The sequence below is a fragment of the Narcine bancroftii genome, chromosome 12, assembly GCF_036971445.1.
Source record: "Narcine bancroftii isolate sNarBan1 chromosome 12, sNarBan1.hap1, whole genome shotgun sequence".
NCBI classification, from domain to species: Eukaryota; Metazoa; Chordata; class Chondrichthyes; order Torpediniformes; family Narcinidae; genus Narcine; species Narcine bancroftii.
The window spans coordinates 83,497,235-83,517,248 of NC_091480.1; the positions used below are offsets into that span (position 1 = coordinate 83,497,235).

A 20,014-nucleotide genomic window follows, 5' to 3' on the forward strand; every position below is an offset into this window, starting at 1 on the left:
CTCATTTAATGCACAAAAGTGCTGGGAAAACTCAGCAGGTCCTGCAGTTTCTATAGGAAGCAAAAATATATAATAACTAACATTTCGGACCTGAGCCCTTCCTTGGTCAAGGTATGAGGAAAAAGCAGGCAGGTGCCTGAATTAAAAGGGTGAAGGAAGCAGGGAAGAAGGGACAGGGGATTATTTTGTTTGTGCAAGGTTCATTCATGAATCTGATTAGTAGAAAAGAGGCAAGGGATAAAGAGAACATGATGCAATAGGTCAGCACAACTTTGTGCCATATATCTGTAGAAGTTTGGTAGGGTTTCTGATGTCATACCAAATCTCTGCAAACTCTTGAGGAAGTAGAAGCATTGATGTCTTTTCATCACAATGTCATTCGTGTGTTGGATCCAGAAAAGATCCTCTGAGATTGTGAATCTCAAGAAATTTGCTCACCCTCTCCACCTCATGACTGGATCGTACACCTCTGGTTTTTCCTTCTTTGACTAGCAGGGGAGTAGCTACATCATACACCCTAGACCGGCGGAGTGGTCCTTTTCTAGGGGGCCATCCTCTGCGACCGAGCGCTGAGAGCTTCAGGAGTGACACACATGGAGCTGTGAGGGAAGGGTGACACCCACCTCGCCAGCCAGATCAGCCGAATCATCCCTAGGAATCAATGGGGTGACAGATGTTGCAGCCAGATCGCCCTCACACCCGGTTTTTCCTTCTTGAAGTCAATAATCAGCTCCTTGGTTCTGGATACATTGAGTGCAAGGTTATTGGTGCACCATCCAGCCATGTTTGTGCCTCAGAACCTGCAGTGACCTGAAGATTTCCAATGGAAATGCCAGGATAAATCCCAAGTGTAGGGCTGGAGCCCAGGATTTGGATTCAGGCAGTAGCAACAGTTCCTCTGCAAAATATTTCACCCTTAAAGAATTAACTGCAAGTAGGAAAAGTGAAGATTGATAATAAATGGAAAAATGTTGTATCTGATGGAATGCATCACCAAAGATATTTGGTGTTAGAGGATCTGTTTTGACTCAATCCACAGCATCTGTTATGCAATGGCTGTCATACTTACTATTTGTTGTTAAACAAGCAGAAGTAGAACTTCAAGGTAGGGTTAATATTGTTGCCCGATTTAACTGTGAATCTCAGAACGTTGGGACAAAAGTTTGGGCTGTTTGCATTATTTAGTAAGCTGGCAGTGAACCTGGTGCCAATTTTTTTGGCCTAATCGAAATAATGTAGCTTTTTTTTGGTTTACTTGAACGATAGGCAACGGAAACCTGCTAATGGATTCACTTTGGATTAAAGCCATTTCCTGTCCTGATTTTTTTTTCTCTCAGGAAATGTAATCAGATGCAAGGTCATGCTAATTTGCAGAATCATCAGGCTAATAAAATGAGAAAATAAATGATATGCTAAATATTTCAAACACCCTCAACAAAAGTAAACCTCTTCATTGGAACCTTTTTGCAAATATTTCAAGATTCCGTTATTGTCATGCAATAAAAACAGTGCAACACAGAATATGCTTTTGTCTGCCTTGCGGCAGACAGATTCAGTATCAGCAGAAATTGCCTGAAGCACTTTACGTCAGAGAAAGAGAAGCAAAAAAGAGTCCCCTCAGAGTCACTGAGTGTCCGTGGATTGGCCTCCAGCCCTCCTGCAGCCCCAGCAGCCGCACAGAGTCAGTCCAAACCATCAGCAGCCCAAGCTCCAGATCCGAACCTTTGATGCGATCAGGAAACCTTCAGTGCCCTCGGTACCCTCTCATATCCCGGTTTCAATTTCTGGTACTGTTAGGTCTGCTTTGTTCATGAATGAGTGAGACAAACACCAGGCTGAGTCGAAATCAGGGTTCTTTGTTCTTTATTACCGGATTGTAACACTTGCGACTAACCATGTTAGTCGGAGAATGCATTCTGCCGTTATCAGCAAAATGGTGTTTTTTTTATACCTCAGGATACGTACTTAGTAAATTATCATACCATGACATTGTCCAATGAATAAACTGTTGCTACCCTTCTCTGTTAGTCTGCTGCTCATCATTCTTGTTAGTGCAAAGCTTATCTTGAGTGTACAAGGTCACATCTGCATTCTGTTACTCCTTAGTACTGGGTGACTCCTTCTCCGGTCCCATCTCATGATGTTTTTACCTTACAGTACCCCTCCAGTTAGTCTTGAGGCAGTCTCCAGCAGTTTGCCACCTGATGAGAATTCCCTCGACCGCAGTCGCCAGCAGCCCGCATAGGTTCCTCGCCTCGAGTTGCCAACAGCCCGCCACCTTGTAATTTTCCACTACAAACCCCTCAATGGTCCGCTGCCGTGGTCACCATCCTGTGGGTGTCTGTTTTGCTCTCCTTCTCAAATGGTGGGGGGTGGGTGTTTTCTAGTGTCCTGCGCTAGTCCTCTTCTTCCCAAGAGTCTGCATCCCTCATGGCTGCTGCCAATCACAGGCACCAGCATCTGGAAAACTCAACTGGACAATTCAGTTCCAGGACTCAAAATGTTTGCTCTTCCACGGATGACACCTGATCCTCCTGACTTCCTTAGAGATTCCAGCCTTTTCAGTTTTGGTTTCAGATTTTCAGCATTCCTAGCTTCTCTACAGGAAAGGTGACCACAGCAGCAGACCTGTGAGGGGCTCAGTGGCTGAGGGACCCACATAGGTCGCGGGCTGCTGGACACTGGCTCATGGGGACCAAGTATTGGAGCTGGGATTCGAGAGGGTTCTGAGGGCAATATGGAATCCCCAAAGGCTCTGGGAGCTGGTTTCCTGAGCGTGTCGCACCTCTGGATCTGGTGCTCAGGTTACCGATAGACTGAATAGGAGCTGGTGCAGCTGCAGAAACTGTGGGAGCGCTGGAGGCGAAACGACGGACACTCAGAGATTCGGAAGATTCTCTTTCTCTCGTACTATCAGGAGTGCCAAGAATACTAATGATGACTCTTTGGCATGAAAGAGTTAAAGTATATCATGTATGTTACATTTTTAATGTCATACAGTATCATGTGACAATAAAAGAAACCTTCAACCTTTTGTTTTGCTTTTTGTTTCCTGATGGACAGCTTTGATGTCCTCTCTGTCACCAGGAGAGGGAGATATCACACCTCTATCAACTGCGGAAATTCATGAAACATTTAATTGATTTAGTTTTCATTGGGCATTGTCATATATTCCTTTAATCTTCACATGATCTTGCATGTGAAAAATGACTCAACCACAATCCCACAGTAACATAAATAATGCACCATTCTAAATATACTGAGTTAATTATAGCACTCGTGTCAAATTCTGAACAGTGATGGTAATCCTCAGAGGAGCTTCGGCTGCCATAGTCTTTCACATCGTTATGTGGAAAACTGATTTCCTTTGATTCTTCAGTCCATCAAATGACTTACAATTCTTTGGTGGAGGACACCCAAGTGGAATAATAAAAAATAAATTTAACATAGTAAACAAGACCACACAAGGAGAGTGCAATCATTTTCCGTGTAAATGGTATTAGCAAAGCAATTTATAATTTGTTTACCCCCTCTATTAAGCTGGAAATTTGGACACAAACAACTGTCGCATTCTCTGCTATGCATGAAAATTGATTTCTTCTGGAGTGGAATGTGACTGTAAACATTTCAGGGGTGAATTACACTTCTCAAGGAATCAACAGGGCCTTTTTGATGAGATTCTCTCTTACGCACGTGGGGGGATTTCCACATCAGAATCAAAATTTGTTGTCATGAACATGCCACGAAATTTGTTATCTTGCGGCTGCATCACAATGTACGCATTTATTTAAACCACCTTATAAAATAAATGAAATTAGTGCAAGAAAATGTCCAAGTGAGGCAGTGTCTATGGTTCATTGTTCATTCAGGAATTGATGGCAGAGGGGAAGAAGCCGTCCTCGTGCCGCTGAGTGCTTGTCGTCAGGCTCCTGTACCTTTTTCCTGATGGGAGCAGAGTGAAGAGGGCATGACCTGGATGGTGGGGGTCCTTGAGGATAGAGGCTGCTTTCTTAAGACACTGTCTCTTGTAGATGTCCTCGATGGAGTGAAGACTGTTTCCCATAATGATGCAGGTCAAGTAAACAACCCTCTGGAGTTTATTCTTGGTCTGAGTGTTGGCACTTCCAGATCAGACAGTGATGCAACCAGCCAGAATGCTCTCCATGGTACACCTGCAGATGTTTCAGTCATGCATGGAGTAATGATGAACCCTGGGTCCAGGAAACTTAGTTTGAGTTGTTCTGAGAGCCACAGTGTTTTGACTGGTTTTAATCATGCTCTTCTGGTCTGGGTTTCTATTCATCACAGGGCTCCTCGCCTTCCACTTTCGAGCCTTTGTATCGAACAAATTATCATCGGCCAGTCAAAAACATTTTTTCTCTCCTCCCTAAACATTCAGAAGGGGTTGGATCCAGCAAGATATCCCACTGAACTTCTCCATTCTCATCAACAACACTCACCTTCCTATCCCACCTACTCATGCAACAACAGAAGGAGGAAACCCTATTGTTTGAATGTGGAGGGAGGAAGTGTTGGGGAGGAGCCAGAGTGATGCAAGGCAAGATCTGCTGGCTGAGGCAACAATGTGACTGACCCCTTCAATGTAGTCTCAAGGACCAACCAAACCACTGGCCTAGAGTGATCTATTTTTTTCCACTTACCATGACCTTGCACCATCAAAACTGACAGAAACACGATAGGCTGCAGACGCTATGATTGTAGTAAAAACATTGAAATGCTGGAGGAACTCTGCTGGTCTATTCAGTATCCATAAGAGACAAAGATATATTGCTGACGTTTCAGGCCTAGGCCCTTCTTCAAGTGAAAATCAGAAATAGGATATATCAGAAAGTCTCAGAGAATTCAGGCAATGGGGAGGAATCCAGACCAACAAAAGGTGTCAATTGGATAGGATGAGGGACTAGGTGGAATTTATCATGTCTGTGTAAAAAGGAGATAAGGAATGGAGAGATGACAGGGGAAGCAATGGAGTGGAAGGGGGTTTTAACGAAAGCCAGAGAAGTCAATATCAATGCCATTGAGTTGGAGAGTGTCCAGTCCGAAGATGTGCTGTTTCTCCAATTTACAGGTGATCTCAGTCTGGCAGTTCATGAGACCATGGACAGACAAATCGACATGGGAATGGGATAGGGAATTGAAATGGATGGCCTCTGGGAGATCCACACTATTGTAGTGGACAGAGCAGAGGTGCACAACAAAGCATTCTCTCAGTCTGCACCCAGTCTCTCCGATATAGAGGAGACCACAGCAGGAGCACCAGATGCCATCATTCCATATCTCATTCAAAGGAAGGTCTTGGTTTTTCTTCCATCCATCAGCCTTTGTTTCCCAATGCCATCCATCTCCTTCCCATGCTCTATTTTCCCATCATCTTTTACCACTCCTTGATCCACAAATTTTAAAATTTAGACATACAGCACAGTAACATGCCCTTTCAGCCCACAAGTTCTTGCCGCCCAAATACACCCAATTATCCTACAACCCCCATACATGGGAGAAAACCGGAGCACCAAGAGGAAACCCATGCAGACTTGGGGAGAACATACAAACTCCGTACGGACAAGCATAGCAATTAATGCGATGATTGGCCCATCTCAGTGCTCCTCCTCTCCTTTTTATTCTGGCCATATTTCCTCTTCTGATGCAAGGTCTCGACCTGAAACAGTCTTCACTCCATTGAGGACATCTACAAGAGATGGTATCTTAAGAAAGCAACGTCTATCCTCAAGGACCCACACCATCCAGGTCATGCCCTCTTCACTCTGCTCCCATCAGGAAAAAGGTACAGGAGCCTGATGACAAGCACTCAGCGGCACGAGGACAGCTTCTTCCCCACTGCCATCAGATTCCTGAATGAACAATGGTCCATAGACACTGCCTCACTTTGACTTTTTCTTTTTCTTGCACTAATTTCATTTATTTTATAAGGTGGTTTAAATGTGATGCAGCCGCAAGATAACAAATTTCGTGGCATGTTCATGACAACAAATTTTGATTCTGATGTGGAAATCTCCCTAAATGCAAACTCCAGAAAAGGTTCACCAGACTGATTTCTGGGACTGATATATGAAGAGAGATTGGGTCATTAAGGTTTATATTGTTTAGTGCTTCAAAGAAATTATAGTGGATCTCAAAGAAACCTAGACACACCTGATAGGATTGGATAGACTTGAGGCAGGAAGGATGTTCCAGATGGTGAGGTAGTCCAGGACTCGTGGGTTAGAGTCCAAGGATCCAGTAAGCTATGTTGGACTGAGATGGGAAAAATTTGTTCACTCAGTACAGTGAGCAGGAAAATGCTCCACTTCAAAGGCAATTGAATCCTTAAATATCTTACAACTAAATGATTAAGGGAAATGGGGATGAAATAGGAATCAGGTATTAAATTTGGATGATCACACTAAATGGTGGAGCAGGCCAAATGGCTTACTACTGTTCCTGTTCTCTATGTTTCCATGTAAACAGGCGAACAATGAAGGTAATATGCAATCATGCAAATTACAATTTTAAGTAATCCTATAACTCTATCTCGGTGACCTTTTCATAAAGTGGAAGAAAATTGTGACCAAAAAAACTTAAATTCCAGTCGACTGATGCAATGAATGTGGAGGGTGAACACCTACATCACTAAGAGCGACAAGCTTCTTTTATAAAAGGCACAGGAACGGTTTGTCAGGCTCTTCGTCATTTTGTTATGCTTTTCATTCTGTGTGCAGGAAGGAACTGGCTACCATGGATCTTAAAAAAAGATGTTGCAATTTAGGTGTATAATCTTATGGTTGACTAACCCAATGAATTTTCCTTTTGTTTTGCATTTTTCTGCAGACAGCATTCTGGGTGAAGAAACTTCTACCCAGTTCTGGATGAGGCAACATGCTGATTTTGTGCCAAATTTTCAACCTGTTCCTCAGGTCGCTCAGATGAATGGTTTGAAAGGACAGAAGCAATACTGGAAATGTGTCTAAGTTCCGTGATGTGAATGAAATTCAATATAATTAACCTTGTAGTCAAAGATACAACATAACGCAACAAACATTCCTGTATAAAGAAAGTGATGCACCGTCAATAATCACAAAAAACTGAAGTTGTGAAACTGATAAGGCTTTTTATTAACTTTAGACTGGAACAGCCGTCAACCTCATTGACTGATCAAGGCAGAGTGAAATGGGAAGCATGCAAAGGGTTATGGGTAGGATCGGTCTCAGGAGGCGCGTCCAGCCTGCAGCAGCCAATCATTGTATAACAGTGATATAATCACAGAAACCGAGGAATATTATCAAACACTGATATTTAGAGACCACATAATCACATCTCAAGTAGGCCTACATGATGTCTGTAGACTTTCATGATTTACTCTTCATTCACAATAAATTATTTACACAAAAGAAAAGCAAAGTCTCTTCACATTTTTTGTGCCTTGTCCATACATTCCTATCACTATACACTCACAATTTACACAATTGCCACCACAGTCCCATCTTCTTTTTGCTTCTTCTCGCCCCCCTCCCCTGTTGTTTGAGGGGCTGCCCCTCAATGTCTGATACCGAAAGGACTCTAGATTGTGGTCCTTCCCCACATTGGCTGTGTCAAGCCTCAGGGCATCCCTCACCACATGCTCCTCCTGCATCCTGGAATAAAGTTCTGGCTCACAACTCCAGCAACCCTGCTCCTATTCTGACCTCTTGTGCTCTCTGTGCAGAGTTTGGATATTCTCCTTCACTGATGCATGGGTCTCCTCCGCATCCTTCCATTTTCTCTCCACAGGACAGGACTGTGAGGATAATCAAATAGAAAGCTTATAATTAATGCAAATGGTATTGATTACTGAAGAACCATTCAGAATTGACTGTTTCCCCACCGTACTAATGGCATCATGAAGCACGCCAGTGCCTTTACTTCCTTAGGAGTTTACGGAGGATCAGTATGTCGTCGATAATTTGAGCAAACTTTGACAGATGAGTCCAGGGTAGTGGAAAATGTCCTAACTGGCTGCATCACGATTTGGTATGGGGGCACCAATATCTCTGAGCGGAAAGCCCTGCAAAGGGTAGTGGACTTTGCCCAGCACAGGCAAAACTCTCCCCACCATCAAGAATATCTACCTGGAATGCTCCCATTCGGAGAGCGGCAGTAATGATGGGCATGGATTAGATGGGCTAAAAGCCTGTTTCCATGCTATATGACTTTATGATTATAAAACTTTAAAAATTAAGCCCATTATTTTGTACCATAAAACATCTCTATTTACCAATGACATGAATTCCAGAGACATCTTATTGTTGAGATTATTGTTGAGATTATTTCACATGAATATGTGTGTGAATGTCTCAAGATAACACGAGTGTAAGAGTCTTTACATATTTTCTTGGGTCAATCCAGAAACTTGGGAGAGTAAAACTAAACTGCATGGATTCAAATCCAATCAAAGAGGCAAACTGGACATTTGCTGTCAGGAGGGTTAATCAATGGAATTAGTGTCGATAAATTTGGATCCCAAGGCTGCTCCTGAGCACACAGATCCAAACAGACTCCAGTGCTGTATTGAGGGAGTTGTGCACTCTCAGAGATGCAAACTTTCAGGTCCACATTGAACAAAAGCTTTGGCTGCCTTCTTAGGGAGAATATCAAAGATTTTTCTGGACAAACACCTTTGACCACAAGGCCATTAGGCTGTGGTCAGCACAGAACATCTTGCAGATACTGAGAGATGAGAACTCGATGGACACGGTGGGATGATTTTCTTGAGCAGATCATCCAGCTCATCTGGTGAAATCCGTCATCACCAGTGCTCTCGACTAGCTGGCCAGCAGTGAGTGGGGACCTTCCAATCAGATCCTTTCTGTACAATCAGAACATCACCGCAATGATACTATCCCCAAGATGACTGCGGTGGGGTGAAGACAGTTGTCAGCCACTTTGCAGAATACAGATTCTGCTAAAAGTGGGTGGAGAAGGATTTAAGTGTCCTGGTCATGGTTCATCCCAGCAGCAGCGTGACACTCTGATTTACAGGCTGTTCCCATGCACATCTTTTAATTATCATTGTGTCTGTAATCACATATTCAAAACTGCTTCCTCCTGGGCACCCTCCAGCCAGATGGCCTCAACATTTGGGCTCGCTGTTTTCTGCTAAATTTACTGGCCTTTTCTTTCCCCTCCCCCTATCCAGTCTTTCCAGTTCCCCCTGCCCTCCTCTCTCCAGCTGTCACCTCCCAAACCCTCACCTTTTTTGTTCGGACGCCTGCCGGCATTCTCTCATACCTCGATGAAGGGCTCAAGCCGATCGGTTGATAACGTCAAGGAGCCCGTCTGACTTGCATGAGTTTCATCCAGCAGTGAGTGAGTGTGTGTGGGGGGGGGGGAGGGGGGGGGGTTCACTTCAACCCACCGTAACCACAGACTTAGGGGACGCAGACTTGCTGCACGGCCACGCATGCGCACACATGGCCCCGCAGGTGAGCCGGTGATCGCCTGACGGCGCAGGCGCAGCCCCAGCAATGCGGTTGGTTGGGAGCGGGGGAGAGCGCCTGGTCGGTAGCACGTGACCGCGCAAGCGTGCTGGGGTTCGGCCGCCGGGGGAGGAGAAAATCAGCTGATCCTACGGCGGCGGCGGCAGAGCCGGGGACAGGTGACGCGTTCTCTCTCTCTTTGTTCGCGGAGCCGTGCCGCCTCATCACGGTGACGGAGCCATGGCGGAGGGCGGTGAGGAAGGGCGTTTTGGGTCCCCACTGGAAACCGAGGGGCCGGGGGGGCGTGGCGTGGCGTGGGTGGGGTGGGGTGGGGTGGGGTGGGGTGGGGGAGGTGACAGGCCCCTGGTCCCCCCCCCCCACCCCGTGCCCTGGTCCCCCCCCCCCCCACCCCGTGCCCTGGTCCCCCCCCCCCCCCACCCCGTGCCCTGGTCCCCCCCCCCCCCACCCCGTGCCCTGGTCCCCACCCCCCCCCCACCCCGTGCCCTGGTCCCCCCCCCCACCTCCCGTGCCCTGGTCCCCCCCCCGTGCCCTGGTCCCCCCCCCGTGCCCTGGTCCCCCCCCCCCCACGTCGTGCCCTGGTCCCCTCCCCCCGTGCCCTGGTCCCTCCCTCCGTGCCCTGGTTCCCCCCCACCCCCCGTGCCCTGGTGTCCACCCCGGGCCCCTGGTCCACCCCGGGCCCCTGGTCACCCCCACCACTGCTCTTCCTTGCCCCCTTCGACCCACCTGTCAGAGGGAGGGTGGACGGGAGCATCGACCTGGGGCTATTGATGTAGAATCGCTGCGAATGGAAGAGGGAGCGGGAAGTGACCGCAATGTTCATGGTCGTTTCGGCTCCTCTCACCAGAGCTGGGAGGAGATAGAAAACATGGCCGAGAAGATGGTAAAGAAACCAAAAAGAAAGGAGGGGAGGAGAGGCAAAAGGCGTTGTCTTCTGAGAGAGGACCTTGACGGTATTTGCGGCTAATCTGTCTGGAGGTACAGGAGCTGCATCTGTGAGATAGGAAATGCAGCAATTTGTTGGAACTAGAAATAAAAGGGGACACTAACCTTGGTTAATTACTGTGAGCAGATAAACGTTACAAGGTGATGCTTTAAGATTTAAACTGTAACGTCTCAAGACAGAAAATGAATGCTGTTCTTCAAGCTTATGTTGGGTTTTGCAGTAGCAAATGCCGGAAAGAGTTTGGAGTGTGACTGGAGAAATCGAGGCAGGTGGCTGAGAGCTCCAGGTCACTTTCTGGGTTTTTTATTATTAATAAATTGGATGCCAGTATCTGCAGACTCTTGTGTTTAATTCTAAGATTTCTATCCATGCCAAATCGTATCAGCTGAAACCCTCACTCGGATCTTGCTGATTCTGATCATCTGCACTTAGCTGGGCTGGATGCAAAGAACCAATATCGCTGACTGTTCATGTGGGGTGTCTTGATAATGGTTATGCCTCTGGTGGAATGATGTGGAAAACAGATCCTCAGAATTCCCCGGCTAGCTTTGATCGAAAGCAAAACTCAGGGTGGCTATCTTTTCAAACTTGTCAAGGTCCCAGTTTTGTAAAAATATCTCTGACATTGTCATTCTACATTTTCTTTCTCTTGAGTTTGCGCATTTTCCCTGTGACCCGATCGATTTCCTCGGTTGCGTCTGCTTCCTCCTACATCTCAACGTTTGTGGGCTTATTAACTGTTGCAATAAGCCATAGTGTGTAGATGAGTGATAGAATCTGGGGGAAGCTGAAGGAAATATGAGAAGAATAAAATAAGTTGATAGGATTGATGTTTGATGGTGAATGCAGAGTCAGTGGGCCAAAGAGGCTGTTTCTGCACTTAATCTCTCTCATGAAGTGACCTATATTCTGCTTAAAACCATCTTTTTGACCTAGTGTCAGGCTAATTGTTCTAGTATCTACTTGCACCTCAGATAAATGCGATTTGATCTTTTACGGTGCTTTTTAAAAAAAATAAATAGATTAAAATGTTCGTGCAAATGCACGTTGTTAAAGTATGACTTGTGAAGAAAATGTCATGTACAACAATTACAGATTTACATACAGTGACACCTAATTGGGTTTATAGCAATACAGCATAGCACAAATACATTAGCAATTCCATAGTTTATGTTGTAATTCAGAGCCTTTTATATTTAAGATTTACTTTTAAACTGTATTTAAAATTAAATATTGCATAAAATTGAATTGTGCATGACAGAATAGAAATTGTATATTTCCTGATGATTCTTTGTGATTACTAACTTTTTCAAGATGAAACTTGATACTAAACAGTAGGAGTTCCAAAAGGTAGTGTGCCTTAAATGTAATGCAATGAATGAGTCAAGTTCTATGGAAGTACTGGGATGGGAAGAGATGTGAGGTCTTAAACTGATGTAGCAATGAATGGGCTAAATTTGTAGGTTAGACAATCTTCAATGATTAAAATATGATGATTCACATTACTTATATAAATGAGTCACATATATGAAATATCTGAGAGTACTGCAGTGGCATTGACATCTATTGGCACAATACATCAATGTGTTTTTAAGTTTGTGTATTATAGGTAAATAATCTTTCCTTCCTAATTTCTTTTAGAAATGACATCACATTAAAAAGAGCTAATACCACTTCAACGATCCAACATGGGGGAGCTTTTCCGGAGTGAGGAGATGACACTAGCACAGCTTTTCCTTCAGTCAGAAGCTGCTTACTGTTGTGTTAGTGAGCTGGGAGAGCTTGGAATGGTTCAATTTCGAGATGTAAGTGGATATGTTTTATTTTCTTGCATAATTGTATAAAATAAATGTGAGTACCATCTAAGTGAATACACAAGTGTGACAGTTTAAAGTACCCAGTTTACCTTGAGAGTAGTTTCATTTCTCATGATTTCTATTTAAGAAATAGGTTTGGATGCTTGCTTACAGCATAGTTATCTGATGTCTGGACTATTCCAGTCATACACCAGCCTGGGAAAATATCGTGCATCAAGTTAGACTGTCTTTGTTATGTATATAGTAGATAAAGTGGATTCCAATTTTAATTTAGGCATACAGCACTGTAACAGGCCTTTCTCACCCATGAGCCCTGTGCTGCCAAATTACCCCAATTAACTTATGGTTTGAAGTGTGGAAGGAAACTGGAGCACCCGGAGGAAACCCACGCAGAGATGGAGAGAACACACAAACTCCTTACAGACAGTGTTGGATTCAAACCTGGGTTCCTGGCACTGTACAGGTACACGATCCTTTATCCGGACATCTAAAATCTGGAAAGCTCCAACATCCGGCAAGTGGGGACCGGCGGCCGGGGGAGACGGCCGGGCAGTCGTGGGAGGCGGCCGGGGGAGACGGCCGGGCGGTCACGGGAGGCGGTCGGGGGAGACAGCCGGGCGGTCGGGGGAGGCGGTCGGGGGAGGCGGCCGGGCGGTCGGGGGAGGCGGCCGGGCGGTCGGGGGAGGCGGCCGGGCGGTCGGGGGAGGCGGCCGGGCGGTCGGGGGAGGCGGCCGGGCGGTCGGGGGAGGCGGCCGGGCGGTCGGGGGAGGCGGCCGGGCGGTCGGGGGAGGCAGCTGGGCGGTCGGGGGAGGCGGCCGGGCTGTCGCGGAAGACGGCCAGGCGGCCGAGGGACCGGTGGCTGGGGAGGCGGCTGGGTGACTGGAAGGGGTTGGGGGTGGATATGGCAGCACAATTCGGGTGGGCTTTCCAAAATCCGGAAAAATCCGAAATGTGGAATACACTATCTCCCAAGGGTTCCAGATAAAAGATCGTGTACCTGCAGTAGCATTGCGCTAACTGCTACCCTAACCATGCCACCAAAACTAGACTCTTTCAGCAAACTAAAATAGAGGTTCATTTCATTTGTATGTAAAAATCCTGAGTTGTTTTTTAAATTTTGATATCCAAGTGCTACAAAGCATTTCTCATTAAAGGGCTTATTTACATCCATTCAGACTGTTGAAAGTTCTCTCGGGTCAGGTAACCAGAGACACATATTTAAAAAAAAAAAATCTATTTTTACCTTACTTTCAGATTTTAATCGAGAAAGTGTTCATGGCTCTGTTTAGTGCACCAGATGTCGTGGTCCATATTGGTACCAATGACATATATAGGAGTAGGGATGGGGTCTTGAAAATGGAATACAAGAAGTTGGGAAGGAAGCTGAAAAGCAGGACATGAAGAGTTGCTGCCTGTGCCACATACCCACGAGGGTAGAAATATGAAGTTGTGGCAGATGAATTTGTGGCTGAGGAGTTTGTGCAGGGGGCAGGGGTTCAGATTTGTGGATCATTAGCTGCATGTAGTCAGATGGAGGGTTTGAGAGGTGTCTATTTCAATGCAAGGTATAAGGGAGATGAATAGAGCATGGATCAGAACATAAAATTGTGATGTTCTGGCCATTACAGACTCTAGGCTGATGCAGATACTTGGGTTTAGATGTTCAAAAGGAATAGGATGGGAGGTAAATGAAGGAGTCTCTTTACTGGTCAGGAGTGGTATCACAACCACAGAAAGGGATGACGCTGTGGAGGGAGTGTCCATTGAATCAGTGTGGGTGGAAGTCAGAAATAGGAAGAGAGCAATACTGTATTGCGATTAGTCTGTAGGCCCCCAAACAGCCCTCGAGACACTGAGGAACAGATAAGTAAACAGATTTTGGAATGAATCAAAAATAGCAAGGTTGTTGTAATGGGAGAATTCATTTTCACAAATATTGACTGGCTTCTCCTTACTGCAAGAGGGATAGATGGGACAGAATTTGTCAGGTGTGTCCAAGAAAGATTCCTGACACAGAATGTGGATCAGTCGACCAGAGGAGAGGCTGTACTGGATCTAGTACTGAGTAATGAACCTGGTCAGTTGACTGTCCTCTTGGTATGGAACATTTCAGAAACAGTGACCATAACTCCCTAAGTTTTAGCATGGCTAAAAGCACACAAAATGGTAAAGTGTTTAAATGGGGAAGGGGTAATTAGGCAGGGATGAGGCAGGAACTAGAGAGAGTAAATTGGGACCTTGGTCAAGGTGAAGTCAGAATAGAAGAAGCTTGTGCACTGGACCATGTTGAGACTAGGAAGGAAGAAGTGTTGGATCTTCTTAAAAACATTAGGATTGATAAATTTACAGGTCTGGATGAGATATGCCCCAGGTTGCTTTGGGAAGGGAAGTAAGAGATTGTTGAAACTCTAGCATTAATCTTTGCATCCACCTTGGACATGGGAAGGTGCTGGAGGATTGGAGAACGGCAAATATAGTTCCCTTGTTTTTTAAAAAAAAAGGATAATAGGGAGAATCCTGGGAATTGGAGACCAGTGAGTCTTGTATCAGTGGTGGGAAAACTATTGGAGAGATTCTTAAGAACCGGTTTTATGAGCATTTACACAAGTGCAGTCTAATTGGGAATGGTCAGCATTGCTTTGTGAGGGGGAAAGTCATGCCTCATGAGCCTAATTGAGTTTTTTTTAGGGTAACAAAAGAAATTGATGAAAATACAGGGGTAGATGTGGTGTATGTGGATTTTAGTAAGGCATTTGACAAGATCTCCCATGAGAGACTTGTTCAGAAAGTCATGAGGCAGTGGATCCATGGGCCATTGGCTGTTTGGTTTCAGAATTGGCTTGCCTGTAGAAAATAGAGAGTAGTCAAGGATGGAAACTATTTTGCCTGGAGGTCAGTGACTAGTGGAGTTCTGCAGGAATCTGATCTGGGACCCCTGTTCTTTGTGATTTATATAAAGGGATCGGTCATTAACTTTACGGATGATAGGAAGGTTGGAGGAGTCATGGATAATGTTGAAGGTTGTTGTAGGTTACGACAGGATATAGACAGGATGCAGAGTTGGGTGAAAAAGTGGTAGCTGAAGTTCAATCCAGTGTGAGGTGATGCATTTTGGAAGGTCAAGTGAAGGCAGAGTACATGATTAATGGTCAGGTATTTAACAAAGTGGAAGAACTGAGTGACCTTGGGGTCCAAATCCATAGATCTCTCGAGGTTGCCATCCAGATTGTTAGGATAATTAAGAAGGCCTGTGGTATGCTGGGGCTTTATTAGTCGGGGGAGTTAATTCAGGAATCGAGAGATGATGTTGCAGCTCTATAAATTTCTTTTGAGACCACTTTTAGATTATTGTGTTCAGTTCTGGTCACCTCTTTATAGGAAGACTGTGGAAGCTATGGAGAGCGTGCAAAGGAGATTTACCAGGATGTTGCTTGGAATGAAAAATATGTTTTATGAGGCAAGGTTCATTTCTTTTGAGTGAATGATGAGAGGGGAACCTAATAGAGGAATACCAAGATTTTTGAGGCATAGGTAAGGTAGACAGCCAGCACCTTTTTCTCAGGGTGGGAGTAGCAAACACCAGAGAAAATCTGTACAAAGTGAAGGGAGGAAGGTTGTGAGACCCTGGAATGCATTGCCAGGGGTGCTGGTGGAAGCTGCAACAATAGGGGCATTAAAGAGACTCTTAGAAAGGCACACAGATGAAAGAAAAATAGAGGGTCGAGGTTAGGTTATTTTAGATATACATAGATTATAGCACATCATGGACCAATGGGCCTATACTGTGTTATAACGTACTAAAAAAAAAAATCACATTTAGAATCAGAATTTATTGTCACGAATAAGTCAAAATTCATTGTTTTGTGGTAACATCACAGTTCCATATGAACTTCCTTACAAAAAATTGTGATTTTTGCTGTGGGAAAATTATGGATGGGTTAATAATCATGTTCTTTTGTTCTATTTATAGAATGTATCTATTGTTTTTCAGACATCTTCCCTGGTACTGACAAACAGAATTTTAATATTTGAATCTAGGCTTTGTAAATCAAATATTCTGTAACATTGTAATTTGTAAATCCGTGACAGAATTCACTGAGTTAATTTTGGTTTTTTTCCTCTGCAGTTAAATCCAGATGTAAACGTATTTCAACGCAAATTTGTAAATGAAGTCCGTCGTTGTGAGGAAATGGATCGCAAACTCCGTGAGTACTTGTGATGCATTAATCACTTGCAGTATTTGTGAAGGAATATTGAAGAAGTGGCTATGTACCATTGTATTCTAGGTTTCATTTCCTCTTTGAAACTACTTTTGCAAACACTTCGGAAAACAGTGCATTAAAAGAACATTAAAATGAGCTCTCAGAACCCTTCTCCATTGACAACGGCGTGAAGCAAGGCTACGTCCTCGCACCAACCCTCTTTACTATCTTCTTCAGCATGATGCTGAAACAAGCCATGAAAGACCTCAACAATGAAGATGCTATTTACATCCGGTACCGCACGGATGGCAGTCTCTTCAATCTGAGGCGCCTGCAAGCTCACACCAAGGCACAAGAGCAACTTGTCCGTAAACTACTCTTTGCAGACGATGCTGTTTTAGTTGCCCATTCAGAGCCAGCTCTCCAGCGTATGACGTCCTGTTTTGCGGAAAGTGCCAAAATGTTTGGCCTGGAAGTCAGCCTGAAGAAAACTGAGGTCCTCCATGAGTCAGCTCCCCACCATGACTGCCAGCCCCCCCACATCTCCATCGGGCACACAGAACTCAAAACGGTCAACCAGTTTACCTACCTCGGCTGCACCATTTCATCTGATGCAAGGATCGACAAAGAGATAGACAACAGACTCGCCAAGGCAATTAGCGCCTTTGGAAGACTACACAAAAGAGTCTGGAAAAACAATCACCTGAAGAAACACACAAAGATCAGCGTGTACAGAGCCGTTGTCATACCCACGCTCCTGTTCGGCTCCGAATCATGGGTCCTCTACCGGCATCACTTACGGCTCCTAGAACGCTTCCATCAGCGCTGTCTCCACTCCATCCTCAACATTCATTGGAATGACTTCATCACCAACATTGAAGTACTCGAGCTGGCAGAGTCCGCAAGCATCGAATCCACGCTGCTGAAGAGCCAACTGTGCTGGGTGGGTCATGTCTCCAGAATGGAGGACCATCGCCTTCCCAAGATCGTGTTATATGGCGAGCTCTCCACTGGCCACCGAGACAGAGGTGCACCAAAGAAATGGTACAAGGACTGCCTAAAGAAATCTCTTGGTGCCTGCCACATTGACCACCGCCAGTGGGCTGATCTCGCCTCAAACCGTGCATCTTGGCGCCTCACAGTTCGGCGGGCTGCAACCTCCTTTGAAGAAGACCGCAGAGCCCACCTCACTGACAAAAGACAAAGGAGGAAAAACCCAAAACCCAACCCCAACCCACCAATTTTCCCTTGCAACCGCTGCAACCGTGTCTGCCTGTCCCGCATCGGACTTGTCAGTCACCAACGAGCCTGCAGCAGACGTGGACATACACCTTCATAAATCTTCATCCGCGAAGCCAAGCCAAAGAAAAGAAAGAAAAATGTGTGAAAGTACTAACACAGCCCAATGTAAATTACTTTTGAGGGGAACATTTTAACAACCATAAATGAATTTAGGAAGAATGGCCTTCTAATTTGTTGACTTGTATGTAATCTTCCTTCTGCATATTTGCTTCCAAACAATTTTTCAATGGTTTTTGAAAATAATTATTTAATTGATTTAAGGTTTTGTTGAAAAAGAAATTCGAAAAGCAAACATCACAATTTTGGACACTGGAGAGAATCCTGAGGTTCCTTTCCCTCGTGACATGATTGATTTAGAGGTAAGCAGATCCTGATCATGTCAGGTATCATGTGGGAGAGCAAAGAGTAGATGTTTGAGTGACAGTTGGAAAATGTTATCAGACATTGAGAACAAACCGAGCAAACTGTTGACAAGCTCTGGCAATAGTCAAATCCTTTGATTTTTCCAGATCTAAATGCTGCATTGCAAACTACGAGGCAGTACCAAGTCAGGAATGTGGATGGTGTTCCATATGGTTCTCTTTAATGATGTGACTAGAGGCTTAGCAGATGGTCCGCTTCTGCTCCCTCTTTTTGTGTTCTCATCTGTAGGCATATTGTGTGAAAGGCAAAATTTTCCAATTTTTAAACAATTCAACATCAGCTAAACCCTTCAAATAAATATAGATATTTTATATCAGCAGGGATCCAGCGAAATAAAATCCATTGTTGGTACTTTTTTCATAATGAACTGTCATTGTGTGTAACTGCATAATGAATCCCACCACAGAGCTGGGGCAGCAGTTCTCAAAAATACAAGATTGATTCTCAGATATAAAACACTGATTGAAGTAAATAATGCAGAAGTCCGAAAATCCAGACTGTTCAGGGATTGGGCTGGTCTGAGTTTTCAGATTTTCCGGATCTCGAGGCAATACTTTTAAAATTCAAATTTAGGGAGGAATAAAGAAGATAAATTTTGATAGTTTGTTCCTTAACAAATACAGCATGCTTCATTTATCAAAGCGAAGTTTTAAAGAAAAATAAAGTGGTTGCTTATTGAGGGTGTGCCTCTGTGGCGCTTGTTCCTGCACACACGCACACAAAAGGTCGCTAAATTTTAAAAGTTTGAAAGTTTTCAAAGTTCGGATTCTCAGCTGGTTTGGATTTCTGGCACCTGGATTTTGGGACTTAGAAACAGAAACAAACAAAACTTAAAGCACATATGGGCCATAGGAAAAAGTAAATCCAAAAATGGTTGAAGTGAAAACACAAAATGCTGGAGAAGCTCAGCAGGTAAAACAGTGTCCTCAATATGGCAAAGAAAGATGCATACTGACGTTGTGGGCTCTAACCCTTCATCAAAATGCCAAGAAGCTTTGGAGCAAAAGAGTGGTGGGGGGGGGGGGGAGGGGGTGAGGTGGCAAAGGCAGGAGATGATAGGTGGAGAAAGAAGGGAGGGGACAGCAGTAATGAGGGGAGGAGAGCTGGTTGGGCGGAAGAACTGGAAAGACAGGAAAGGGGGAGGGGGATGGAAAGGCCAGTAGCACTCCTGGGGTCTCAAACTCAATTTACCCGGGGGCCGCTGGAGGTAGAGTCTGGGTGAGGCTGGGCCGCATCAGGTTTTCCACAATAAAAGCTCTTACAAAAACATTCCAATGTTATCAAATGTCTTTATTTTTATTTTTATCACAAAATAAGATGAAAAAATAAATAAATTAACAATTCATAAGAAAATAAAATAAAATCAATCAATAATAAATAAATAAAATGAAAAGAATAATAATACAGCTGATATAGAAGACTGAAGAAACCACATATAGTTGCTGACTGGAGAAATGTAATTATTATTATTCAGATTCAAATGTCTGTATTAACAGTTCTTTAACCTTTAACTTTCTGAACATGAATGGAACATTGAACAAAAACTGTTATGAACATGTCTTCTTCTGCCTACTTCTTACTGCTAGAGATCTGGCAGCGCTTCCTCTCGCATAGCCGAGCCACATTTGGCTTAAGGGAGGAGGCAGTTGAGACCCTCAGTAGGGCTTGAAGATGCTTGTCATTAAGTCTGGACCTGTACTTGGACTTACTGAAGTTCAAGGTAGAGAAGAGCTTTTCACACAAGTATGTGCTCCCAAAAAGACACGTGGTCCGCTTGAACATTCAGGAAAGCTCAGGGAAGCTGGGGGGCAATTCTCTCAAAAATTGCCCAAGCTT

General features: G+C 44.6%; 1 protein-coding gene across 15 annotated transcripts in view; it reads left to right on the plus strand.

Moving 5' to 3' along the window:
- The first annotated feature begins 9,523 nt into the window (after positions 1-9,523).
- The window catches only part of LOC138747739 (V-type proton ATPase 116 kDa subunit a 1), a 176,535-nt gene continuing 166,044 nt past the window's right edge, over positions 9,524-20,014 (plus strand). For 4 of the 15 annotated variants that reach the window (XM_069907273.1, XM_069907270.1, XM_069907272.1 and 1 more), the window contains exons 1-4: positions 9,526-9,723; positions 12,076-12,239; positions 16,378-16,456; positions 18,017-18,114. In XM_069907273.1, the coding sequence (XP_069763374.1) occupies positions 12,123-12,239; positions 16,378-16,456; positions 18,017-18,114 (294 nt within the window). In that variant the 5' untranslated portion in view covers positions 9,526-9,723; positions 12,076-12,122. Of the gene's footprint in view, positions 9,724-10,242; positions 10,372-10,396; positions 10,467-12,075; positions 12,240-16,377; positions 16,457-18,016; positions 18,115-20,014 lie in introns of those variants that run through there. The other 11 variants (XM_069907264.1, XM_069907266.1, XM_069907259.1 and 8 more) reach the window with 8 other exon arrangements.